This window comes from Erpetoichthys calabaricus, chromosome 14 (assembly GCF_900747795.2).
Source record: "Erpetoichthys calabaricus chromosome 14, fErpCal1.3, whole genome shotgun sequence".
NCBI classification, from domain to species: Eukaryota; Metazoa; Chordata; class Cladistia; order Polypteriformes; family Polypteridae; genus Erpetoichthys; species Erpetoichthys calabaricus.
The window spans coordinates 13,589,040-13,616,656 of record NC_041407.2 but is presented as its reverse complement, the minus strand read 5'-3'; the positions used below and the strand labels follow the sequence as shown (position 1 = coordinate 13,616,656).

Sequence of the window (27,617 nt, the reverse complement as noted above, 5' to 3'; positions counted from 1 at the left end):
AGAACACCCAGGTCGATTAGCTTAGAACTTTGTTTTATATCTTATCTTTGAACAAGATAGAAATTTAGGAGTAGCATGACCTTACCAACCCAACAGTAAGATCTTAAGAGATCCACAGTCTACGGCTCCTCGATGGGGTGCCACGGGGTCCCCAGAAAAAAATTTGTAAATGTAAAATAATAATAAAATAAATATTCTTCTGTAGCAATAACAAAGTATAACATAAATTATTCTGTGGCAATTACACAAGAATGTCCAGTAATATTTACACTCTCCTTTTTAAAAGTATATATGAGCTGAGCACTCAAAAATAAAACTACATCAGCCAGCAACAAATACAATCAACTCAAGTCCAATGGAACTGTGCACTGTGCAATTCTGCAACCATCAACTATTTTGACAGCTACATCCATGTTGGCCGCATTATCAACAGTGGCTGCCACAACCTTGTCTTTGATACCATACTCCTCCAAGATCTCATCAATCTCCTCTGCTACAGCTGTCCCTGTCTGTGCCTGGTACACTGGTTTGGTTTTGAGGACTTTTTCTTGAGCCTGGCCATTCCTGACATAATGCAGTGTTACTGTGAGGTAATGATCTTGACTAAAACTTGTCCACCCATCTGCAGTGACGGCTGCCTTCAACACATGTTTCAGCTCAGAAATCAGATTTGCCTTTTCGACCGCATACCAAACAGGGATCAAGTGGTTGGTTAAACTGTCTCTGTTTGGGTCTTTGAACTTAGGGTTCAGAGTCTTTGTCATTTCTCTAACAGATATATAAATGGAAACAGAGAGAACATGCAACTTTGACATTCCCTGACTTAGCCTACAATTAAACACATTCACTTACCGAAAATCGGGGGCATCTACTGTGGCAAATGGGTGCAAGCCTTTTACCACAAATTTAGTCACTGCTCGGTGACATTCGTCTATCCTGGCCTGTGTCAGTTTACTTTTCCCCGCCTCTGTGAAAGGAGAAGCTACCGGTAGACTGCAGCGAGAACTGCCAGCATCTGAGACAGCCAGGCTCTGTCTGTCTCTCTCGTCATGGTCATCTAAATGCAATGCACAGTAATAGCAGGTTTTGCAATAAGACAAATCGCGCTAACATAATATGCAATGTCAGTTGATTAGTTACCTGCCGTATTAACGGGAGAGGACGTGCAAACGTTACCGCTGCTGCTGGGTTGAGATTCACTAGTCCGGAGAGGATCAAAAATACGACATTCATTTAAGGTTATCGCGTGTTTTGTGAGCAAATGCTTTTGCATATTCGTAGTGTTTCCTCCATTTGATGAAATATCTACTTTGCAAGTATTGCAAGTTGCCCTGTTGTCATCCTTTCTCGTAAAGTATAACCAAACTTTTGACCGTTTGTGCCGCTTAGGCGCCATGTTTCCTGCTGGGTAAATGACGCTACGCAACGTGGTGACGTCATTCGAGGCGACTGGAATCGATAGGGGAATCGTTTGCAAAAATGGCAAACAATTCCAAGGAATTGAAACAGTGGGAACCGGTTCTCAACAAGAACCGATTTTCGATTCCCATCCCTACTTGGGAGGGCACCTGCCTTGCTCGCCACACTCCACCTGGATGTTCAGTGCGGCAAACTAACCCCTAGAGCGCCACAAAGAAACGCTCCTTCGCAGGGCCCCAGCTCGTTCTGCTTCCTCCTTTCAGGTGGCCAGATCCTCCTGCTAAGACTGCCCTTTCCTGTCCTCTTCTTCCTTTTCTTCCTCTTTTTCTCAATCCATCTATCCCCCTTTTCCTGGTGCCGACCCGTGTATATATACACATCCACCCGCACCTCCGTGGGTGCAGTCCCTTAATCACACGTTGCAGGAAGCCAATGAAGCAACTGAGAACGATTGCACCCACACGTGCAGGTGAGACTCGCTCCAACTACCTCATTAACTCCCCGCGGTCGTGCAATCACGCCCACGGAGAACTACACAGCTATATGGATTTAAAACCTGGCCCTTATTTTTGATGCACTGCTACATTCTTCAATAAAAAATATGCATGTTCTTGTCATTGTCAAGAATGTGTTAATAATTTGTATTTGCATTCTTTTTTTTTTAGAATTGCCATTTTTTATCTCTGTTTTTACTTTTGTTGTTTTCATGGTGATGTATTCATGTCACCATTTTCTGTTTGTTTTCCAATGGATGTCCCTATTTTGTATGATGGTTTGCCTTGGTGCTCCCATTTTGTTTCCTTGGTTGTTATGATGCTGTGTGGTTGCTGGGCACACAATGCCTGCCTTAAAGACAAATAAGATGGCTGTTTGCACTGAAAGTATCTGAATGTTGAAGGAAAGAATGCAAGAGACTTGTGTTCCAGCTGTTCAAAAGATAAATGAAAAATTCCTCGTGTAGTTTTGATTTCAGTTTTATTTTTGTACAAGAGTTTAGATACATTTTGGTCTAGTCCCTCAAAGAATAACAGCTTGTCTCTTCCACACAAATGATTAAAAATTGTTCAGTAAGACTCACTTTCTATTCCTATTTGAATAAAAATAGTCATGTGCATAGCTTCTAGAATCCTGCAAGACATAACTGCTGTTTTGTACATTTGCAGAACATTTTCCGATTCTCTTGAGGTTAATAGTGGCTCACAGATGCCTTAACACCACCTCAGGTTAGAATATAGAAGATACAACTGCCTTCCTCTCAGTCAATTAAAGCAGGCAGTCTCTGTTGCAGTTCAAACCTAGTTTTAACAAATGCTTCATTTCCCATTTTTAATAATATAAATTACTTGACAGCCCCACAGAGTCAAAGATAAAAAGCTTTATGTGTTTTTCTGGCCACCATTCAGCCCTTTGTAGCAAGATGAACATTCCTGAAAGTCTCTGAGTGATGAAGAAGCTAACGAAACTACAATGGTAGGACACAGATTCAAATCTTACCACTGACCCACTGTATGACCTTAAGCAAGTTATTTAACAACTTTTAAGGTTTAGAGAACAAATTGCAGCCTTCCAAGTAACGAATTCCAGAAAAATTAAACGGTTTAATTCAGGGTGCTAGGGCAGAAGAATATTACATTGCTTCCTCTGTGTATTCGTAATTCATCGTTGTGAATGAATCTTATTTTATATTCATTAAACATGAAGATAATGGTGGAGCCTGTGCAAAATCAAATTGTCTTGTCCAGCTCACTGACTTTGCAAGTTTTTATAGATTTATAGGGTCATTATTGTCACAAGTACAGTGAAATTCTTATTTTCATATGCTAATCAATATGCATTATTCCATTTTCTTCAGGGTTGTAGTTTCCTTCCATTTCTTATAGTGGTTGGCAAGTCATTTGAGTGACTGGGGGCAAGAGTGGGCCCTGTGATGGATTCATTTTACTCTGTTATTGGTACATGCTTTGTGTGTAAGGCTGATGAGATGTACACTGGCTCCCCATGACACTGTAGTGGAAGGAAGGAAGGAAGGAAGGAAGGAAAGAAAGAAAGAAAGAAAGAAAGAAAGAAAGAAAGAAAGAAAGAAAGAAAGAAAGAAAGAAAGAAAGAAAGAAAGAAAGAAAGAAACTTTATTAATCCCAAAGGGAAATTCACATTCTCCAGCAGCAGCATAATGATACAATAAATAATATTAAATTAAAGAATGATAATAATGCAGGTGAAAAACAGACAATAACTTTGTATAATGTTAAATGTTAACGTTTACACCCCCGGGTGGAATTGAAGAGTCGCATAGTTTGGGGGAGGAACGATCTCCTCAATCTGTCAGTGGAGCAGGACATTGACAGCAGTCTGTCGCTGAAGCTGCTCTTCTGTCTGGAGATGATACAATTTAGTGGATGCAGTGGATTCTCCATAATTGATAGGAGCCTGTTGAGCGCCCTTCACTCTGCCACAGATGTTAAACTGTCCAGCTCCATGCCAACAATAGAGCCTGCCTTCCTCACCAGTTTGTCCAGGCGTGAGGCGTCTTTTCCTCTTAATGCTGCCTCCCCAGCACACCACTGCATAGAAGAGGGCACTCGCCACAACTGTCTGATAGAACATCTGCAGCATCTTATTGCAGATGTTGAAGGACGCCAGCTCTGTCCTTTCTTGCACAGCGCATCAGTATTGGCAGTCTAGTCTAATTTATCATCCAGCTTCACTCCCAGATATTTATAGGTCTGCACCATCTGCACACAGTCACCTTTGATGATCACGGGGTCCATGAGGGGTCTGGGCCTCCTAAAATCCACCACCAACTCCTTGGTTTTGCTGGTGTTCAGTTGTAGGTGGTTTGAGTCGCACCATTTAACAAAGTCATTGATTAGGTCCCTATACTCCTCCTCCTGCCCACTCCTGATGCAGCCCACGATAGCAGTGTCATCAGCAAACTTTTGCGCATGGCAGGATTCCGAGTTGTATTGGAAGTCCGATGTATATAGGCTGAACAGGACCGGAGAAAGTACAGTCCCTTGTGGCGCTCCTGTGTTGCTGACCACAATGTCAGATGTGCAGTTCCCAAGATGCACATACTGAGGTCTGTCTTTAAGATAGTCCACGATCCATGCCACTAGGTATGAATCTAATCCCATCTCTGTCAGCTTGTCCCTAAGGAGCAGAGGTTGGATTGTGTTGAAGGCGCTAGAGAAGTCTAGAAACATAATTCTTACAGCACCACTGCCTCTGTCCAAGTGAGAGAGGGATCGGTGTAGCATATAGATGATGGCATCCTCCGCTCCCACCTTCTCCTGATATGCAAACTGCAAAGGGTCAAGGACGTGTTGAATATGTACAGAATATGGTAGGTATATTTTGAGAATCACAGTGTATACTCAATATTTTGAAACTGAAAAACTGCACATATGTGTGCCAGCCTAGAGAAGTTAGTGCATTTGTAAAGAATAATTACCCAGAATAACGTTTGCATTTCCTCTCAAATAAGACAAAGTGTGTACAGTAGTACCACAGGCTTGTAGACTTGGGGTCCTCTTCATTTTCTGTTCTCCTTCAGAAAGGTAACCCTTTAAAAACTCCTCATTGCAGCTCAACAGTACCATGGTAAACTGTAATGGTGCAATGGTCCTGTAATGTTCATCCTAGCAACTGTCACTTTGCTTGACTATGTAGCTAATGGTATTTCACAATGGATAGTTTCCCTAAAATCAAGCAATACAAGGAGTGTCCAGCATTTTATCTAGTAGCTATTAAAAACAGGCATCCAGAAAAAGCTTGGCATGTTTACAACATGGATTTCACAAAGTTCAGGAACCATTCTTTAGGGATTTTGGCCCAATGTGACTCAATAACTTCAAGAGGTTCCCACAGATTTTCCATCCTCTCATTCATGCTGAAAACCACAATTTCTAACTTATCACAAAGGTACTCTGTTGGATTCAAATCTGGGGATTATGTGATGCCATGGAAATAAAGTGAAGTCACTGACATGTTTACGAAACTCCCGTGAAATTATGCTTGCTTTATGACATGGTGTGTTATGCTGTTGGAAATATCCATTTTAAAAACTGTAAGACTGTGACCATAAAGGGACACACATTGTTAGCCAAAGTTCATAGATATTCTGTTACATTCAAATGTCACTCAGTTGGTTTTAAAAGACCTTATATATCACAATAAAAAATTTAACTCTCACAACCAGTCTGTGCTATTAACACAAGATAGGGTGGGTCAATGGATTCAAGCTGTTTACTTCAATTCATAGCATTACCATATAACATCACCGCATAAACTAAGATTCATCAAACCAAGCAAACTTTTTTCTATCTTCAGTCATCTAGTTTTGATGACCATGTGACTATGGTTAGCTGTACCTTTCTGTTCCTAGTTAATACTAATGGGACCCAATGTTACGTCTTCTGCCTTACCCTACTGCTTCAAGGTTTTAGGTGTTAGGCATCCAGAGATTGGCCTTCTGCACACCGCTATTGTAAAAAGCTGTTCTTTGAGCATTTTGTGCGTTTGTGGCTTTTCAATTAGCCTGAACTAGTTTGGCCATTCACCTGTGACCTCTCAAGTGCTTTCTGTCCCCTCAGTGGACATTTTCTGTTTATTGCAACATTCCCTGACAGCTGTAGACGCTGTAGACCATGAAGATCCCAACAGAGCATCTTCTTCTGAGACGCTGAAACCACCATGTCTAGCACCAATATTCATACCACAATCAGTGTTTCACAGATCACATGTTTTGTCCATTTTAATGTTTGCATGAATAACAATTAAACCCCTTGATCATGTCTGTATGCTGTATGTACTGAGCTGTTACCATCTGACCAGCTGTTTGGATCAGTAGCCCTCAGTATATACATTAATGAGCAAGTGGACATCATAACATGACCACTGAATTTATGTAATATTTTAATTTGCATGTAGCCTGTTTTTAAATATTGCATATCTGTGTATTATGGTTGTCCAGAATGTTCTTTTATATTGGTTCAGATATGTTGATTTTTCCTAACCTGCTTAATCCAGTTATGGGGTCATGGGGAGATTTTGCTGACTCCACACAGACAGTCCTGGAGCTGTGAGTCAGAAGCACTAACCTGTTTACCCATAGCAATGGGCTTGTGGATGAAAAGTAATTTCTTGCTGATGGTGTCCCACATTGCATCTGCTCTATTCAAATGCCAAGTAATAGCTCAGTTCAGCTCTAAAGGTTGGGTAAATTTACAATGCAGGTGCTGAGTGACTGCATTTGCAGTTGAGTATGTTCACAGGAAAAATACATTTCATAGAAAAGCCTGTACCTGCAGCATTGGGAGAAATGCAGGAATCAACCCTGGAAGAACGAAGCCAGTGACTTACAGGGCCCACTCGTTCATAGACTCTCCCTCACCCATGGTCAATTTAGAGTCACCAGTCCACCTAGCATAGATATTTGTTGGCAACATGGGAGGAAGAACCACACATAGATGTGGATAATGTGCAAATTCCACGTGGTTCCATGGTAACATGTTCCGTGAAATTAGTAATATCAAATATAAGTGGATGCTGATGGGATCAGATTCTGATTTCCACTTTATTCGAGAAGGTGAAGTGGATTTGATAGGATGTCATATCATCTTCTGTCAGTAGTTCAATAAAGTTTACTGTGTTTCTAATACCAGCTTTTTTGACATGGGTGTTTGATGAGTGACTGGCTGCAGCTGACTCTGCATCTGAGTGTTGCGTGAGTTTGGTAGTTGTCTGAAATTATGAAACTCCACTTTAATGAGGAATTTGCCTTGACCCTTTTGTTTGAATCATCTCTGGCAGCAGTCCAAGTTCTGATTGATTATAAACCCCGACTCAGATTCTGCTGCTTTTCATGTTGATAAATTTAACCAGCTGAGTCATTTTTAGGGCTTTCAGTACCTTTTATAAGCTTGCAAGCTGCCTTTTTAAGCTGTCATTTTTTTATCACTCCTACTTTTCAATGTCCTATGAGGGTTATGAGCTTTTCATTGAATGCTGTGATGATTTGCTCTGGACACACAAACCCTTGAAACACCAGTGGACTTCAATTCAAATGTATGCTTCACAGAATTAGTATTTCCCATAAAGAATGTCTTACATTGAGCTTTGAGGCTGGTGATGATTTAACTGGACTGTGTGAGTTTGTTCAGCACTACTCAGACTGAGAGCAGGAAGCACTTTTTCACATAAAGAGTAATGGAAATCTGTGACTAACTACCAAGTCAATGAGTAGAGTATAGACACCTTATGAACTCTTTAAAAAGGATCATGATGAGATATTGGAAAAACGTAGCTATTAGTTAACTAAGTGTTTTGTTTTGGTAGAGTAATATTTTACTCTACTTTCCCCTTTTGTATTATTAATATGTAGCCTTTGTCAGAATGCCTCAGATCTCACAGACTTACCACTGTTTATAAGGTACTGTACCATATAACTTCTCCCCACATTCCCTTCTACATTTATAACCTCAGGCAATTAGGTGTAGTAAAAGACAAGGAGGAGTTAAGTTACAATTTAAATAATGTATTTTTGATAATATTCATAAATAATAACAATATGCAAAATACATTTTTAGGCGGCACACAAACTTAATATGTCTCCAGTTAAGTCCTCGTTTGTGGTCAGCTTTCTTCAGAACAGGCCCACATGCCTGTCTTAATATGGCTGCTGAGTTGTGCTCTTCATTGTGTTGTCCTTTTCAGTTCATGGTGTGAGATGCTCCTTCATCATTTGGTAAGAGAAAAAGAGAGGGGTAAAGCAAGCAAATTTATGGATTTTCTGTCCAACCCCTACAGCCAATAGGGCGTCATAGTACTTAAAGGCTTCTGATACAAGCCAATTCCAAACAGCCACACTTCAGACCAATGCGGCACAGTATACCTTCACACCTGCCCTCCAAACACTGTGTTAAGGTGAAGCTTGCCAGCTAGGCAGTCTGGCTTTCCTGTGGGGGTTGATTGAGAGAGTCCTAGAAACATTGGCCAAACTTGTATGAGGCACTTCCCCAAACCCTGTCGTAAATAGAGAGACTCATTCCTAAAAGCAGGAAGGGGTTCTTAACCGTCTAACCACTGCTGTTCTTATCAATGATCAGCATTAGTGTTATAAGTTACAAAGACATACGAAGTATTTATCAATTTATATGCAAAATTTCACACCACAACACCAAGTAATATTCATGAAATTAATGATCAGTTTGTTAGGCTTCTTGTGTTATTTTGTCTCAGTGGGTTATCTTGTGTAAGTCACCCTATTTTCCAGAGCACAAACTGCTGAACAATTGCATGAAAGCATCTGAAGTTGTATATTTTAATATGCCTTGATGTGGTGTATCTGAGGGTAAAATAATGTTTGTGTAAATCTGTACCAGGAGCAGCGATTACACTTCGCTGTCCTAAAAGTATCCTCAAGCCTGCTTCTTCCAATTCAGGTTAGCAGGGTTGAGGAACCCATTCTAATGCAAGGCAGGAACTATCCCAGAGTGTGATGCCAGTAACACCATTCATACAAATGGGACCAGTTTAGACCTGGCTGGGAACTAATCTGCACATTTGTGGAGTGTAGTAATTTAAAGAAACACACACAAGACGGGAAGAATCTGCGGACTACAGACAGACAGTGTTTGCAGGGATTGGAACCCAGGCCAATGGATCCATAAGGCAGCTGCCCTAACCAGCGCACCACCTAAACATTCTAGTGCTTGGTTTTAATCTCTAGTATGTAATGCATTCCCTGTGACTCCTGTGACATCAGACGTTCATTCATAATGACATAAAATACACTTCAGTACATTTTTAGAGCAGTTCATCGCACACACACACTCTCTCCCCCTCTTCTCTGTATTTCTTGTCTTCTAAGACAGACCACATTAAACACTGTCTTTTCCATTAACAAGGGAATTTGAGTAGTTATTTATAATTTGGTTAGAATGAAAGATAGTAAACACGGAGTTAAAATCCATAAATACGTGATTAAGATGAAGAATCGGGTAAAGCAATAGTTTCTAGCCTGCTGGGGAAGTTTTTATCATTTTAGCAAATGAGTCGTCTGTGTGATTCTCTGTGGCTATGAGGGTTTCCTCTGAATACTCCTCTTTTTTCCTCTCACATCCCACTCCTTTTTTTCCTCGCACATCCCACGTGTGCTCGATTAATTAGCGATTAGTGTTACTGTGCCCAGCAGGGAACTTGCTTTGTGTCCAGAAATTGTTCTTCCCTTACCTTACCTGATGCTGCCCAGCTACTCTCACCTCCATACCCTGAACTGCATTTAAGAAGCATGTTTAAGAATGTTATGTTACATTATGGGTCGCTTTAAGATAAGATATCCATTTTCCAGTAGTTTTAAGTGACTTTAGCACCAGGTGTAGTCTTGGCTCTACTGACAGCACATTCTCTGGAATTTCGCCGGTGATTGTTGTGTACAGTACGGTTTTTATCCAGGCACTCATGTAACATTCAGAGCTTAGCTTTCCCCCAGTCTCTGCTGCTGCGTAGGAGAGGTAAAAAGCAATTAAGCAGTCATCAGAGCCCCCATGCCGACCGATAGAGATGCTTGAAAGTGCTCTCAGGAAATTTATTAGGGATTCCCAGCAGAGTGAGGCTGCACACGTTAATGTCATGCACAAATCCAGATTGGCCTCACATATCTCCTCTGGTCTGAGTGTTTTTGCTTGAACTTTGTTTGAGCTAAGAAGGTCAGTTAAGAGCATGCTGTCAGTAGAGGACCCCAAGCCATTCTGTTGTACAATACAATACAACACAATTTATTTTTGTATAGCCCAAAATCACACAAGAAGTGGCGCAATGGGCTTTAACAGGCCCTGCCTCTTGACAGCACCCCCCCAGCCTTGACTGTCTAAGAGGACAAGGAAAAACTCCCAAAAAACCCTTGTAGGGAAAAAATGGAAGAAACCTTGGGAAAGGCAGTTCAAAAAGAGACCCTTTTCCAGGTAGGTTGGGCATGCAGTGGGTGTCAAAGAGAAGGGGGTGAATACAATACAGAGCAGAACACAAGTAATCCTCAATACAATATAAAAATATTACAAGTACAGAGCAGAATTTAACTGTAGATGATACCACATAATTTATATGATTTGTTGTATAGTTTGCATTCAGTGTTGTCCCTTTGGTGAAAACATCTGTGAAAACAAAAAATGTAAATGTGATGAAATGTTCTGTTTTTGAATCTTGAGAATCGATAAGGGATGCATAGTGAACTAAAATGCACCTTTTGCCCTAACTTTCAGACCAGTATAGACACAGAGAAATAAGAGATGAGTTGAACCTCGATCCGCATACAGACTGAATTTAATTGACTATTTTTACTTGATTACATTTACACTTGATTTATTTTATATGTTAACAAGCAGTGAGGTAAGCAGATTGCTGTAAGCCTGGTCTTGCTGTGAAGTGGCTGTGTGTATTTTATATATTTTAATGTGAGTATTTACCTCTGTGTGTATAAGGAGAGAATATGGCTGAAATAAGTCTTGTTTAAAAGAAGCATATTGTACGCTTTTATGGTGTCTCTCCTTAAATAGTCATTTAAGGAGAGACACCATAAAAATCTATGTAGTAGTTTATTACACAGAGGTTAAACTATCCTGGTAATTAGAGATAATGTGTGCAACCAAATTTTAAGCCACTAATGTTTGTGTATGTGAATAAAATCAGATACCTGCAGATCACTCTGCAGTGCCTGCTGCATAATGCGAACAAAATAAAAATGGAACTACCCCTTGTGTGCCTTTTTATACATGTTGTAACCTTGTTGCAACCTTGCTTCTCTTCTTAAGTTGTTGCTTTAATTGGGCGAATTCTTAAAGTGGAGTTGCTAATTTATGTAACGCTGTTGCTGTGCAACAGCACCTTGCCAACACGTCATATGAAAGCTTAACAAGGCAGGGATGCGGTGCAATAGGAAAGCTTTTTTAAACTAAAAACCGATCCAGTAATTCAGTTGCAAAGTGTCCACTGTGTTTTTGGGTCAGAGAAACTGCAGATGTAGTTAGCCAGAAGTGCCTACTCTGAGTTGGGATCAGAGGCATTAGCCTGCTGCCTGAGGGCTGCGGAGGATACAGACAAACTGTGTGGACTTGTAGCCCCTGGCTGTCAAGCTGCTTACTGCACTTTTATGAAAGCTTTAAGAAACCAAGGCTGTGAGGTAAACTAGGCTAAAGAGGTTTCAGATGTAATTTTAACTAAAATGGTATCATCTGTCGCCATCTTTCCATTATAAATCAGCAGTGTAGTTTTTGGACAGTTTATGGTCTTCCTTTACTCATGAAGGGCAGCATCAGTGACTGGTGGAATGGACCTGAATATAACATGGCATAACATTCCTAAATCTGCTTAATCCAATTCAGAATTATGTGGGTGGGACCTATTTAGGCAGCATAATGACACGTGGCAGAACTATCTGTCCATCACAGGGCCCCCTCATACAGAAAACCCACCCACACTGTGGTATGATGCATGTTAGGGGTCTGTGGCAATGTGCAGTTTCTTTGGTAAAAACAGCATACTCGGGCTCAGGGGCAGTGTAATTCTGCACGGTAGCGTAGCTGAACATCTCTGGGGTGTTGATGGGGAAATTGGCTGGTCAGGCATTCACGTATAGATGCACACAGTTCATCCAGTTTCCTCATAAGCGCTCCAGGAATCGTAGTTAAGGCATCTACACCCAGCTGCCGGATTAAGACGAAATTGGGCCTGATGCTGCAGCATGCGCACTCAGACCGACCAAGGAGCCTTAATTGCTTGCGACGCAACCAGCCAGCCTTTATTGAACATGAATAATAATAACGACATATTATCCTAACAACTCGAGATTACCATCAAACTATGTAACATCAACTTTCAATAGCAATTGTCTGAAAAGTGCACTTAATGCAGAAAACCTGACAATGAAATACACGAAATTTCGCAATTCTCTTACGAAACAGAGTAAGAAAAAATGAATTTGCAGAGACATTGGGTCAAAGTGACTCAGTTCAGGCTCTTGAGGGTAAAAATTTGTCCACGATTTAAATTTCATAATAGACCAGAATCCTGTCGAGGATTTTAAAAATTCTAAACATCCATGCCGGGCCCTCAGGCCGGCTTTTAGTTTTAACTTTACAGATAACCATTTAAATAGCCATCGATTTTTACTGTACAACTAACTTTCAAGGTGAAAAATTTACTACGTGGCACTTACCGAACAATAATAAAGTGGCAAGAATCCCCAAGATATTGCAAAAAACACAGCTAAATTACTAAGTAAACTGTTTAACGTAAAATTGATAGCATTAACTTGAAATCTTCGGTTAACAATAAACACAACGACGTTATAGTTACGTCACAACGCAAAGAACAATAGTAACTGTATAATAAGTAACGCTGTGTCTAGGCGTCTGAAAGTCAGACTCCAAATTTCATTCTAAGAATTATTTTGAGGTTAATATAGCAAAGGAAAACTGTTCAGCTTCTGGAAAATTCTCGTCTGTTTTTATCTGGGCCTATTTCAGGAATGGGCCTAATGCTGCAGCATCAATAGCACCCACCTTAATCCGGCCATGCCTGCAGCCATTTGAGTATAAAGGAGCTTGAGTTGGATAGAGATGGCAAAGAGAGAAAGATCCAGAGGTGGAAGGAAATGGAAAGGAAAGAAAGCATCAGAATTCTGGCTGAGCCGGTCCTGTGGAGACGAGGCAAGCGTTTGGAGATGATGCCCCATTTTGAGCAGTGTCCAGGGAGCAGCAGTAACCAACCACTCAGGGAGATCCTGTAGTTGGAACAGCAGTGGAAGAAGGAAGCAAGGCTTGCAGCATGGACACCAAGAGATGGTGACAGGGACACCAGCAAAATAATGGTTGACTACACTTGTTGGAGGACGTCTTCCCTCACTGAAGAGACGGTGATTTGGAATGATGTATTGAGGCTCGCGATTCCTTTAAAGGACTGATTGTGACTGTGTTTTTTGCAACATCCCTTGTTGTTTTGTGTCCTCATGGGATGGTGGGTATTATGCTGTTCTATTCGTCCATTTTTGAATATGGATGTGTCAACTGGGGTTTTGAGATTTTTATTTTTTTTTTTGCATTCTCCATACATGTTAGACAAAAACAGAGTCCAAGACAGTTTCTATAGTTTTGACCTACTGAGAAGAATAATTCCATTGTAGCAGGTCAAAATGTGATCAGAGCTTTAAAACGTGTGCAATATGCCCTGGATCTTCTACAAACACAATTCTGTGTACTTTTGTGAATGATTTTCAGTGCATAACAGAAACAGCATGTTGTTGTACAAGAAAGCACTGTACACAAAGCAATAATCAACAATATGTGCATAGGGTAAATGAGCTTAAGAAAGCTTGTCCAAAACCCAAAAGTAGAGTTGACTTGGGAGACAAAAAAATAATTCTTTAGAAGATGAAAGTTGCATCAGAAATTGTTATAAATGAATAGAAGGTAATGGTTACTACCTTGCTCAAGAATAATTAAATAACACTTGAATGCCTGGGGTGTTTCTTTACATTAACACTGAGTGGTAATTCTGAACTGGAACTGTATAATTGAGTGTGGCTGGATGTAAAATGGCAGCACCCCATTAAGGACACGTTACAGCCTTGTGCCTAATTCTGCTGTGACAGGCGGTAGTCCCCTATGACCCTGGACTGGATTAAGTGTTTTTCAGAAGGCTATATTATGTAGGGTGTGGTGATCTAGTGTGTTGCGCTAATTATTGCCCAATAATTTGAGATAGCCAAAGTAGATGAGCAACTATTTAATACTGCAGAATCAATGTAAAATAATTCATCCATTTATTTTGTGAAACTGCTTTCTGTAGTACAGGTTGAAAGAGGTCTGGATATAAGATTGTAAGTTCCCATGATAGATAGATAGATAGATAGATAGATAGATAGATAGATAGATAGATAGATAGATAGATAGATAGATAGATAGATAGATAGATAGATAGATAGATAGATAGATAGATAGATAGATAGATAGATAGATAGATAGATAGATAGATAGATAGATAGATAGATAGATAGATAGATAGATAGAGAAGTATTGCTGCATTGGTTGAGAACAGGAGATTTGTGAACTGCACAGTAAGGTCCATCGTGAGTAGAATCTGGGCTATGGAGGAAAAAGCATTCTTGTGGAACTACTTGGCTATCACTGTTTTAATTTTAGCTTCAATGAGATGTCTCTGTCCTGTACATTGTACCTCTGCCTGCATTGAATATATGTTTTCCCTGTGTCTCCATGGGATTTTCTCCATTTATTTATTCTTCCTATATTACAAAAGATTCCATAGATATGAGTGTTAAATTAAGTGACTTTAACAGATCACTTAATGAGAGAGAGTGTGTGTGCGTGTGTGTGTGTGCGTGTGTGTGCGTGTGTGTGCGTGTGTGTGTGTGTGTGTGTGTGTGTGTGTGAGAGCGAGAGAGAGAGAGTTTGTGTTCCTTTGGACTGGCAACCAATTCAGACTCAATATATCAAGGATTGACTCTGGCTTGCCATGACCATGAACTAGATAACGGAGTAAGAAAATAGATGAATGGATATTGTGCTTCACTGACATAAGATATCTTCTTTTGAATATTGCACTCTCCATTCAGTTAGAAGAGCTGGCCCAATTGCTTGGAACAGAATAACATCAGATCCAGTGCTTAACTTAATGGATGTCGCTAGTGGAATTTATCGAAGCATGTGAGAACCTCATTATTTTGAGAGCTACCACTGCTGAAACAAAATAGTCAGTTGACTCTCCTTATCTGCCTGCTGCACATCAAGTCCTATACAGAGAAATGTATTTGCCTGCTGGTGTATTAGTTAGACATGGACATAACCACAGTGTGTATTAAAAGAACAATGGTGTAAGATTTGAGTTCCTCACCATTAACAGAAATGCCAATAGCTGTCATATTTTTGAGACGGAGAGACAATTCAGTTTGTTTGTCATTGTCCGTAAAAAGCATCATAAAGACTATGAGGAAACAGAGTGTATGTAAATTCCTGTGCATTGAGGAAGGAGTTTTTCAGATGTTGACATTTCCAAAAAAAAAAAAAAAAAAAAAAGGCAATGTAATTATGAAATTGCTTGGTTTGGGCAAGATCTGTAAAAACAAAATGTGTTTTTTTTTTTTTTTCAGACCTTACAAGGTGAGAATATTGTACCTACCCATTAGTTTCTCAAATATTAAAGGTATATTTTCATTACAATCAACTTACTCTGAATTCACTAAAAGTATTTTCTGAAAGGTTAAGTTGTGTTAATAAGAATGGACATGACAAGACAAATCAATAAGATGGAAATCTGTCCAATAACCCAATCTTTGTAAAAGCTAACTGTCCATAAATACACATTTCCCTTATTTAGAGCATGTCTAGCAGTTAGTAACCATAAAAGTTCCTGGACTGAAGCAACACTCCCTAAACACACTATAAAAGATGGGGGGGTGCAAGCTGTTAGGTTACTGTACAAAGGAGAGTGAGTGAGCTAGAGAGAGAGAGAGAGAGAAGGCACACGCTTGCGTGTGTGCTGGTGTGCGCGCTTATGTTTGTGCGAAGATAAGCCACAGCGAGCATGAGCGAGCGAGCTAGAGAGAGAGAGAGAGAGAGAGAGAGAAGGCTGCTCTCCAAGTGCAGTGAGTGCTCTGTGTGAGTCTAAGGAAAAGCACATCACACAGCAGACCTCATTTTCCTGTGAGACTGTGACAAATTCAGCAGGGACACTACTGGGAACGGGACATCCCAGGGCTCCAGGACGCTGCCCCGCCTAGTCCAGTCAACTGTGCCTTCTGGCACTGAAGAACCAGGATCTATATATATATATATTTCTTTTGTTCATTTTTGGATTACCACCATGGGAACCGTCAGTGAACTTTGTGCTTCCAGTTTCCAGGCTTTTCTGTGCCCGAGCATCAATAATAAACCAGGTAAGTCATGACAAGTGGTTAGTTGTCTGCTGCCAAATAGCTTATTTCATTTCAGCAAAAGGGTTCAACTGGGGGGATGTGGGGGGAAAAGTGTGAAGCTGTAGATATGAGTAATAAACTGAGGTGAACTGGGTAGGTGTGTGGTCTTTACATTGATTCCACAACATGCTTCTTGAAGTGGGCACTGGCTGACTCTTCAGCCCATTAATTGCCCACAGGCACCAGTCTTAGTCAAAACTGGGCAACATCTGCTGAGTTTAAAGTTGAATTCTACATATGTGCACCACTCTCTCTGTGAGTTAAGGTTTTTTCACACATTGTAAGTAAGCACATGGGGCCCCAAACCCATGCAGAGAAGAAAGATTGGGGATCACAAAATAGGTGTACCACTTAAGGCCCCACACAATTATATTTGAAATGGCTCTGGAGCCAGCAACCGTGATTAGCACTAAAGTTAATAGCCAAGTAAAATGTGGCAAGTGTAATTGGGAGGTTGTGACAACAGTTTGAAGAGAAGCTGGAGACAACAACAGAAGCTGCTTTCTGAAAGGAAAGCCTACTTGAAAACAGGCATGGTTTTCTGAGTTCATCTCTACGTCCATAGATAAAGACTAGCTTGATGAAGATGACAGAAGGAGTTTACTGTCTGTCTGCCTTCTTTATCTTGTGACTGAGGTGTCACGGGCACACTCTATTTAGTGCTGCTATCTCACACCTTCAGTGACTTGGGTTTATTCAGCAGCCTGTTTATTGCTTGCCGTTCACTGTCTTTGTGGAGTTTGCAAGTCCTTTCTGAGGTCTGCCTGAATTTTCACTGGACAAGTTTCCATTCACAGCCCAAAAGTGATGTTTACTTGTTATGGTAAAAGATTACTTGAATTTTCCCCAGTGTGAATGAGTCCATGAGTGTGTATGCAAATGTGTCTTACACTGTTGCCCCGTTTTAGCTCCTGCCTTGAACTTATTGCTATTAGGATTGTCCATGGCTCCTTGTGATCCAGTAAAAGAAAGAAGTTGTTTATGAGATGCACATGTAGATCTATAGAGTTCTCATCTTTGAACAGACTGTAGTTTTGAGTGCCAGCAATTTTTGTAATCTCACTAAGAATTTTTTTCTGTCCTGTTCAAGGTTCAGATTCTAATATTTTGAGAGGTATGGTTTAAGCCTAAGTGACTGTTGGAAACAGCAGTTTTTGTATGCCATGGCAAAGGCTAGAAAGATACAACAAACTCGTAAAATCCATTAGGAAATGATGAGCAGTGGGCACAGCTAAACCTGGACATTATCCTCCAGCCAATATGAAAATGAGAACCAATGCCATTAGACAAATCCCTGTCTTTTTATCACCTAAAATGCTCTTGTGGTTTCCTTTTTTGAGAGCTCTGCTTTGATTTTTCTCTCTTTACCTTCAGTAAGAGGCACTGATGACATGAACCACTCGTACTAACATATGCCTGATTGTTTCTAGTATCTGTCATCTGATATTATTTATAATATGATGTTATATTCGCTCTGTGTGTTGTATTCAGTTTCTCTTGTTTGTATTGTACTATGGCCAGGAGTCTGAAAGACATACCAGTAGGAATTTCATTGTACTATGGACACATGCCAATAAATTTGAACTTCAGCTTCTTTCTAAAAGGTTTCAACAAAGCTGTGAGTTTCTCTTGAACAGACAGCAGTGTCAATGCTAAAGTATCATTTAATAGCTGATATCTGTGTTGGTGTCCACTCTCTACAAGATACTCACATTTTAGAAAATACTGTTGAGTAATCTGCCAGAAACAGGAAAGCACCAGAGGAAAATTTGCAATATTTTTAATTTTTTACATTTTATACACTTTCCATTTTAATTCTTTTATGTTTAACCCTTTGACCAGCTCCTTTTTTAAGCAAACTAGCGGGCTTCGCTCGCCAACCCCCCCGGCCTGCGCTACGCACAACCCACTTCACGTCTCTGCTGCAAACGTATGTGGATTTCACTTTCACCAAACAACAAATCTTTGAATTCTCGCGGATATGCCTCTTCATTGGGAAGAAACACTACTTTTCCGTGATGGAAATACGAATTAGACAATCTACAAAGTCTTTAACTTAAAGTTTAAATCCGAACAATATTTTTGATCTCTTGTCACTGTTCTGTTGTTTCACAGAGTAATAATTTCTGTTTGTTTGCACTAATGTGATCTTTACTATCAGTTTTTTGAGACTTTTGAATTTTAGTACTTTCATTATCTCTAACCTGCTCTGCATGTGTATCGTGCCAACATTTTTGAATTCTTTGCGACCTTCTACTTTGTCTTCTACTTTTTGACTTTTATTTCCGGCCCCGGGCGTGGTAAAATCTTTTGGCACAAAGTCTTGTCTGAAAGTATCTCTCTGAAAAAGTCACATCTCGTCCGAGGATTTTTTTATTATAATAGAGAGAAATGCTTTCATATGGAAGCATTTCTATTCTTTTAAAATTTGTCCGTCCATAGACAAATGGCTAACTGTAACAAAGTTTTCAATAAATTTTAATTTGATGGTCACCTTAACCTACTTATTGAAATTGTATAAGTTGCTTAATGGATTGTGAACTTTATTTTTCACAGATTGCTAAATACAGTACTGATATTCACTTACAATTTTCAGGATTTGAGTTTTATTTACAGTTAGGTCCATAAATATTTGGACAGAGAACTTTTTTCTCATTTTGGTTCTGCACATTACCACAATGAATTTTAAATGAAACAACTCAGATGCAGTTGAAGTGCAGACTTTCAGCTTTAATTCAGTGGGGTGAACAAAACGATTGCATAAAAATGGGAGGCAACTAAAGTATTTTTTTAACACAATCCCTTCATTTCAGGGGCTCAAAAGTAATTGGACAATTGACTCAAAGGCTATTTCATGGGCAGGTGTGTGCAAGTCCGTCGTTATGTCATTATCAATGAAGCAGATAAAAGGCCTGGAGTTGATTTGAGGTGTGGTGCTTGCATGTGGAAGATTTTGCTGTGAACAGACAACATGCGGTCAAAGGAGCTCTCCTTGCAAGTGAAAGAAGCCATCCTTAAGCTGCGAAAACAGAAAAAACCCATCCGAGAAATTGCTACAATATTACGAGTGGCAAAATCTACAGTTTGGTACATCCTGAGAAAGAAAGCAAGCACTGGTGAACTCAGCAACGCAAAAAGACCCGCACGTCCACGAAAGACAACAGTGGTGGATGATCGCAGAATCATTTCCATGGTGAAGAGAAACCCCTTCACAACAGCCAACCAAGTGAACAACACTCACCAGGGGGTAGGCGTATCGATATCCAAGTCTACCATAAAGAGAAGACTGCATGAAAGTAAATACAGAGGGTGCACTGCAAGGTGCAAGCCACTCATAAGCCTCAAGAATAGAAAGGCAAGATTGGACTTTGCTAAGGAACATCTTAAAAAGCCAGCACAGTTCTGGAAAAACATTCTTTGGACAGATGAAACCAAGATCAACCTCTACCAGAATGATGGCAAGAAAAAAGTATGGAGAAGGCGTGGAACAGCTCATTATCCAAAGCATACCACATCATCTGTAAAACACGGTGGAGGCAGTGTGATGGCTTGGGCGTGCATGGCTGCCAGTGGCACTGGGACACTAGTGTTTATTGATGATGTGACACAGGACAGAAGCAGCCGAATGAATTCTGAGGTGTTCAGAGACATACTGTCTGCTCAAATCCAGCTAAATACAGCAGTCAAATTGATTGGGCGGCGTTTCATGATACAGATGGACAATGACCCAAAACATACAGCCAAAGCAACCCAGGAGTTTATTAAAGCAAAGAAGTGGAAAAATGGCCAAGTCAGTCACCTGATCTTAACCCAAGTGAGCAGGCATTTCACTTGTTGAAGACTAAACTTCAGACAGAAAGGCCCACAAACAAACAGCAACTGAAAGCCGCTGCAGTAAAGGCCTGGCAGAGCATTAAAAAGGAGGAAAGCCAGCATCTGGTGATCTCCATGAGTTCAAGACTTCAGGCTGTCATTGCCAGCAAAGGTTTTTCAAACAAGTATTTGAAATGAACATTTTATTTCCAGTTATTTAATTTGTCCAATTACCTTTGAGCCCCTAAAAAGAAGGGATTGTGTTAAAAAAATGCTTTAGTTGCCTCACATTTTTATGCAATCGTTTTGTTCACCCCACTGAATTAAAGCTGAAAGTCTGCACTTCAACTGCATCTGAGTTGTTTCATTTAAAATTCATTGTGGTGATGTACAGAACCAAAATGAGAAAAAAGTTGTCTCTGTCCAAATATTTATGGACCTAAGTGTAAGCCAGTGGAAGCATGGTGGCACAGTAATAAGCACTGCTCTTTCACAGCCCTAGTAAACCAACCAGGTTACTGTACGCTTGGACTTGGCATGCTCGCTGTCTGTTTGAGTTTTACTCTGAATACCTTGATTCATCTTTTTACACATATAAAAGTATTACGTAAATATGAAGTGGTATTAGAATAATTGGTGATCCTGCATTGGCCCTGTAAAACTGAATGTGGATGTATCCTACAAATGAGTGAAATCCAGCGTCAGATTTTTTTTTTATGTTTCTGCATTTGAATTTCTCTTTGGGATTAATGAAGTTTATCTAATTTAATGTTGCTTGGATTAGTTCTGTTCTGAAGATGAGTAAACCGTTTCAAGAATGAATGTAATCTTGTAACCTGGGTCATTTTTGCTACGTACCTTAATTGAGTATTCCATCTTACTGCAGTGGCTGTGAAGATTTCTGAATTTCAACAATTTAAATAAAAATGTTCAAGCAGGGTGAACCAATCTATATTTTTTTTGAGTACTTGTCAAGGATTGTTAATTTTTTGCTCACAGGATTGTGTTTAAGAAAATCAATAGGAATTATAAATTGCAATATATTGCAGAATCAAATCACAGTAAGTGATATACTGAAAAACATAGTAATTGCAGTTACAATGCCATCCCATTTTTACCCAAGGACTGTAATATCCCCACAAATATGCACTGGTGTTTGGTAGAAAAACAAATTGCACCCTGACCGAATCTTTTAAATGCAAATACACGTAAACAACGAGTAAAAGTGGACAGGAAGTTCCATTGCAGGATCATAGTCAATGCACATTGATAGAATGGTTAGACTGAAAAGCTATAGAACATTCAGAATTTGAGCTCCATGTGTTAAACTCTGTTTAAGGAGAACAGCAGAGTCCAACACAGCATAATTGCTGCTCAGATAAAACAAAATCAAATTGAAAGAGAAGACATCTTAGAGATACTTGTGTCATGGCTAGTTAAGAACTGAATAAACAGTGAGGACGATGATAACATGATCTAAACAGATGACTGACAAACACAATGCAATTGCACTGCAATCAGTAAATAGAAAGCATCTCTGTAATATCAGTCCTTTATTCTTATATCGTGTTCTTCGCTGAAAATGGACTCAACGTGCTTACACAGATTTACAGCAGCAGAACAGTAATGTAGAGTAGCTACGAAACATCAACATGCTTGAGTGCTCCTTTGTTTCAATGAATGGCCTTTGAGAGATGCAGTTTCTTTTGCTTGTTCTCCCTGTAGAAAGGAAGTTTTTTTTAACAAAATTGTGAATTATGCTTGTTAGGAGACAAAGTGCCCTTAACAAGACTTCACGGTGCACTTCTTTTTGTGTGTGAATGATAACAGAACTGACAGAGGTGTTAATTTGACCTAGTGGCTGTCTGAAGACATGAGAGTCTGCTGTAACATCTGTCTCGGAGCCCCTTTTGTATCTGCCTGTCTATTTTTAGTCCAGATGTGTCTGTTGCCACTTCAGGATATGTACATAACCTACTACATTGTTTAATTCTTGTCTAGGATCTCTCTGTTAACCTGCTTGACAATGAAACAAACTGTTGGCACTTTAATCCCTTACAGGCTGCTCTAAAGTGATTAGTCGCACAAGTTCTAAAGATGGTAAACCAGAAAAAAAAACAATCTGGCGAAGCAGTGCATTTCTTGGTGTCACAGTCTTGGTGTCGCACTGCTTCCAAACATATCCTGGGTTAGAATCCTGCATCTTATTTTCTGTATGGAGTAACATTTTCTCCTTGTGTTTGGGTGGGTTTTTCTCTACATACTCATCCCACATACCACAGATGTGAGTGTAAGGTTAATTGGTCGTTCTAAACTGGTCCTGTGGGTGTAATTGAGAGGGTCTTTCAATAGACTGGTTCTGTGTTCTGGGCTGGTGTCTGCTTTTTACCTGATGCTGCAAGGATAGGCTATGGGTGCAACTGAACAGGTTTGTGAATGTTGTGCTATTATAAGAACTTCACTATACTTGGTAATTTTCAAATTACTATTAACTACAACTGTATTTTACATATGACATCAAATGATGGATTACAGCAAACGATAAATAAGTGGTAAGTTCAAGTGGCTATTAGTGACATTAGTAGTGTGTTTGTTCAGAGTGTACAGTATAATAATGGTGACAAAATAATAAAAATTAAGAATTGTTTTATTGATATATCTAGAACCAGTAAAAGTGTTAATGATAACCAAAAATAGCCAGCCAAGGAAAAGAATGTCCGACTCCAAGTTGACTCTGGATATGCATGTAAGTTTGATCCTGAGTGGGCATGGCAGTGCTGCAATGGATAGGCACTGTGTCCAAGGATAGTTCCTGAACTGTGCTCTATGTTGCTAGGACACAGTAACCCCCAAAATTGGATTAAGAGAGTTTGAAATCCCATCTATTTATAATACTTTTATTATGCAAAACATAATTAACTTTGACTATTTTTTCCTTTGGCAAAAAAGTATTCCCTGCATTTTTTTTGGCTTAGAACTTTGGTTTATTTTTGAAAGCTAAAGTAAAGTGCTGCAATTCGCTGATGGTGCTTAGTTTTCTCAGTGTGTAGGGAATTTTTATGTTAAGAGGATTACGTAAATGGCTATGTCTCAATTAATTATGAATTGTGAGAGAAAACAGGGCCGCTGGGACCTAGATGTGCTACTAGGGCTACAATCCACATGAGGCTGGACCAATGGGAAACAGAGCGTGAGCACATTAAAGGGAAGAAAAAAGATTGGCAGAAGGGGAAAGCTTTTCCTTTAAGGAAGAGTCCAGGTGTATGGTGAGCATGTGAGAAACACAGATTACATACGAATAACTGGGTGTTATAAACCGTTGAATGCCAAAGATGCAAGGAAGGAATGTTGAATAGTGATGCAGAAAGCAGGCACAGACAATCTATGTCAGCAGGTTTTATGAAAGAGGGCTGACACAGTTGATACTGAAAATTAAAGTGAACACTGAAAGTGAGACAGAGCAGATACTTATACAGTATGTCCAGCAGCTGGCCTCAGAAGAAATGAAAAAGTGATGTAGGCAAGCAGAGAGTGCTCGAGGTAAAAGAATGATTACAGGTACCACAAGTGAGGTTTAGAAAGTAACAAAGGCCTGCATTTAATTGAGTGGGATAACAAACTAGAGGGCTTGGCTAAATTATTTTTTAGAAGCTGGAATCATGGATGGATTTTCAAGAGAGTGCCTTCCTTTAAAATAAAAATAAGATTAGTTCAACTAAGGAAAATGTTAGCACATTACAAATCTCTAACCATTTTCTTTTAATGTAGCACATTTCTCTGTAATGAGCAAAATTTCTTATTGTCAGTCCTGCCCATTCTGTTCCGTGTCGGCTCACAGAACCAACATAAACTGAAATAATTTCTGATTTTTGGTATATGAATCTGCGGTGGGTTGGCACCCTGCCCGGGATTGGTTCGTGCCCTGTGTTGGCTGGGATTGGCTCCAGCAGACCCCCGTGACCCTGTGTTTGGATTCAGCGGGTTGGAAAATGGATGGATGGTATATGAATTGAATGATGACATTATAAGAACCTGTAAAAGCCTATTCCCACAGTGTTTTAGTAACCATCTGTAATGTGTAAGCACAGTCAGAGCAGCCTGTAGTTCAGTGCCCACCAAAAATGGAGACCTCTTATCATAGCTTGCCTTTCACCTCATGCACAATCAGTAGAAATCTGCTTACTTTAACTTTCCTTCATAGGGTGTTTATTTTTGAAATATATGGGAGCACTAGAAACATTTCCTGAGCTATCTATCAATTTTATAAACTTGTTTAGTCCAACTTTAAGCAGGGAACCAACCATGGTGCAGAAAGTACAAAGTGCACAAAGACTTGGGATAGGGCAACAGCCTACCAAAGGGCACTGTCACACACACACACACTATAACTCATCATCATCACCGGTTATGAGGTCATTTTCCAGGTTCACTCAGTCAATCATACTGGGCAAAATCAGAATCGCCAGTTAACATCCAAGAACATCTTTGGAAAGCTGGAAGAAAACAGAGTTCCTGTAGAAAACACGTTCTGAGAACATGCAGATGTTGTGCATCCTTCTGGAACTGTGCCCTGTGCTGACCATTGTAACCCCCTGTTGCTTGATTTTAGAGTCCCAAGTATAGAAATTGTTCTTTTATTATCCACAAATTAATTCGCAGTAAACCAACTTGAGGACTATTTAAATGCTGCCAGAAGGTTTTAATTCCTACGTTAATTTGAACCATTCATTTTGCACTTTAAGTCAGTGTGAGCTCTATTCTGTTCTTTTTTTGGTATTATTCTATAGAATTCAGAATGACTACTCCATTGTCAAGGTGCTCTTCCTGTCCAAAGAAAATGACACCAGAACATTTCACAATAAAAATGACTCATTCTGTTCTCTATTAGACTGTCTATCATGTACTTCTGATACTGTAGAAACACATGGGGGCAGTCAGCCAATTAACCTAAATCAGCAGAACTGACCGAGAATTCCCAGAGGTTTATATGCTGTTCTCTTTCATTGTCAATAAAGTATATCTCAATTATAATATTAATCGATTTTTATTTTGTCATGATTTGTCTAGTTTATGTTAATTAGGTTTATTTTGTAACATAACATTACATTTTCTGACTTGCTTAACCCAATTCAGGGTTCTGAGGTACCAGAATCAATCCTGTCAGCCTTAGGAATAGGCCAGGAAACCGAATAGGACACCAGTCCATCGCAGCACCAGCTCATGCAATGACCCACATCCACACGGGGCCAAACTGAAATCACCTAACATGCACAATTTTGGAGATATAGCAAGAAAACCAGGGTACACAGAAAGAAACCTATTTAGACAGGGGGGTGACGTGAAAACTCCTCACAGACAAACCCCAGGTGTGGCATTTTTACCCAGCAGCTACCCATAATTCCATTGTGCCACCAGCTTTATTATTTGTTTCTGTATATAAAGGTTGTAAGGTTTAATAATTCACTATCTGTGCATTATAGCTGTAAACATGTTAGCACTCTCAGCCTGTTTTATGTGTATTTGTTCCATAAAAAATAAATTAAATTGAACTGGGTCTCTAAGGTGTGACTCCTGACACTAATCGGTGAGCTTTTGAAGTAATATATGCTAATATAGTTTTTATTTCTCATGGTGCCAGAGAGCATATGTAAGAATTTGCCTGTAATCTGAAATGGCACAGTTCTACTGTTACTACTTTAGTGGACTGTTTCCTTGGACGTCCTACAGCTACATGGACTGCCCAGCTTGTGTTTGATCACAACACCTCTAATGAAGTGTTATGTTCTGATGTCCACTGATTAAATAGATCCAAAGAGTGTTTTTTAGTGCAAGTTGTTGTGCATTTAGAGTCACTGTTTTAACTCTGCAGTCTGCTAATTAGAGCAATACTTTACTCTTAAGGTCTCATTTTGACTGATAAGGAGCAACTGCAAAAATGGCTGCCAGTCTCATGAGCAGCTAATTGAGATTTTCTTGGTGGTATACCTAAAATACCAAGGCACAGGAATGACTTTTATACTCATTGAATGGATTTAGTTAAACTAATATAACTACACATGTCCTGGCCTGTTGAATGTGTAGTTCTTTATAAAAGCTGCTGAAGTTTCTAGAGCATAGTAGTCTGGCAAATGCATGTGACCTACTAATCCTCGTCAAAACTGTCCAATCTGAAAATCTGTCCTGCATTTCAATAGATATATTAGTGCAGATCCTTTGTTGAGGAGAAGATTATATTTTAACAGAATACCTGGTGTCCACACCTAGTAAGCACACTTTATACTGTGTGTAATTTTACAGTGGATAATCACACCCACGTTCAATCTGCTTCTCCTCATGAGGGTCATGGTGGCAGCAGCCTGAGCGGGTTAGACCAGACTTTCCTAGCAACAATCTCCAGGTAATCCTGGGGAGTTTCCAGGCACTCCCAAGCTAGAACAGAGCATAATCCTTTCATCGTGTACTGGGTCTGCCCCAGATTTTGTCACAGTGAGCAGTTTTGAGGATGCTTCCCATCTTCAATAAATACCCAAAGCCTCCTGAGTGGAATGTTTGACTTGCTATTCCTTTGCAGTTACTGAGTACTGCATAATATCACAATGAATGACCACAACAAGTTTATACTGGATTTTGACCTCATTTATCTGCAATCTAATTTTATAGTCACTATTAAAAACTTGTGATCATAGGTGAGGATGGAGATCAAGACTGGCCAGTAAATCTGGTGTTTTGTCTGGACACATGGCTCCTACCTCTCCATCTGGCAGGGCTACTTTACTTCCTCCACTACACCAATTTCTTGGTCAATCCCAAGATCCCCTCATGAACAAGATCCTTTATTTTCTTCATCTTGAGCATTTATTATATCTCTCATCCATCTGCATTGAGGAATAAAAACAAGTGTAATTCTTAAGAGTACTGTTAGCATAAGGTTACCTAGAGGCAGCAAAGGCTCCCAAACTTAATACTTTTCGATCCTCTGCTGAGTCTTGACATCCTGTCTGTAAAAATCACAAAATGAGGAAGAACAAGATACACCTTCTCAGAATCCTGGTTCCACTATAAACAGATTAGGCTTAATACCAAGTATGCAAACACGCCTCTCGTTCTGTAGGCCCAGAGACTTAAAACTTTTGTTGATTCCAGGAATCTAAAGATATTCACTGCAGTACCCCAAGAAAAGCAAAGTGTATGTGATAAAGGCATTTGCATCCTCTTAGATTATGTAAAGTTTTTAACATTTTCTACAGATAAGTTGGTTAAATCTTTTAATGGGGTTATAGTCATGTATACAGGAGAGTCACAAAATGTAGGCATTTATGTACATGGTAAATAGACAGACTTCAGATGTGAATAATAGTGTGCCTCTGTCAACATCAAACCTATTAAAATGATACATAGC

General features: G+C 39.7%; 1 protein-coding gene across 3 annotated transcripts in view; it reads left to right on the top strand.

Annotated features, from left to right (window-relative positions):
• The window catches only part of cyth1b (cytohesin 1b), a 226,821-nt gene that overhangs the window by 60,168 nt on the left and 139,036 nt on the right, over positions 1-27,617 (top strand). For 2 of the 3 annotated variants that reach the window (XM_028819988.2, XM_051918723.1), the window contains exon 1: positions 16,062-16,366. The exons of the other annotated variant lie outside the window; for it this stretch is intronic. In XM_028819988.2, the coding sequence (XP_028675821.1) occupies positions 16,294-16,366 (73 nt within the window). In that variant the 5' untranslated portion in view covers positions 16,062-16,293. Of the gene's footprint in view, positions 1-16,061; positions 16,367-27,617 lie in introns of those variants that run through there. 3 annotated transcript variants of the gene reach the window in all.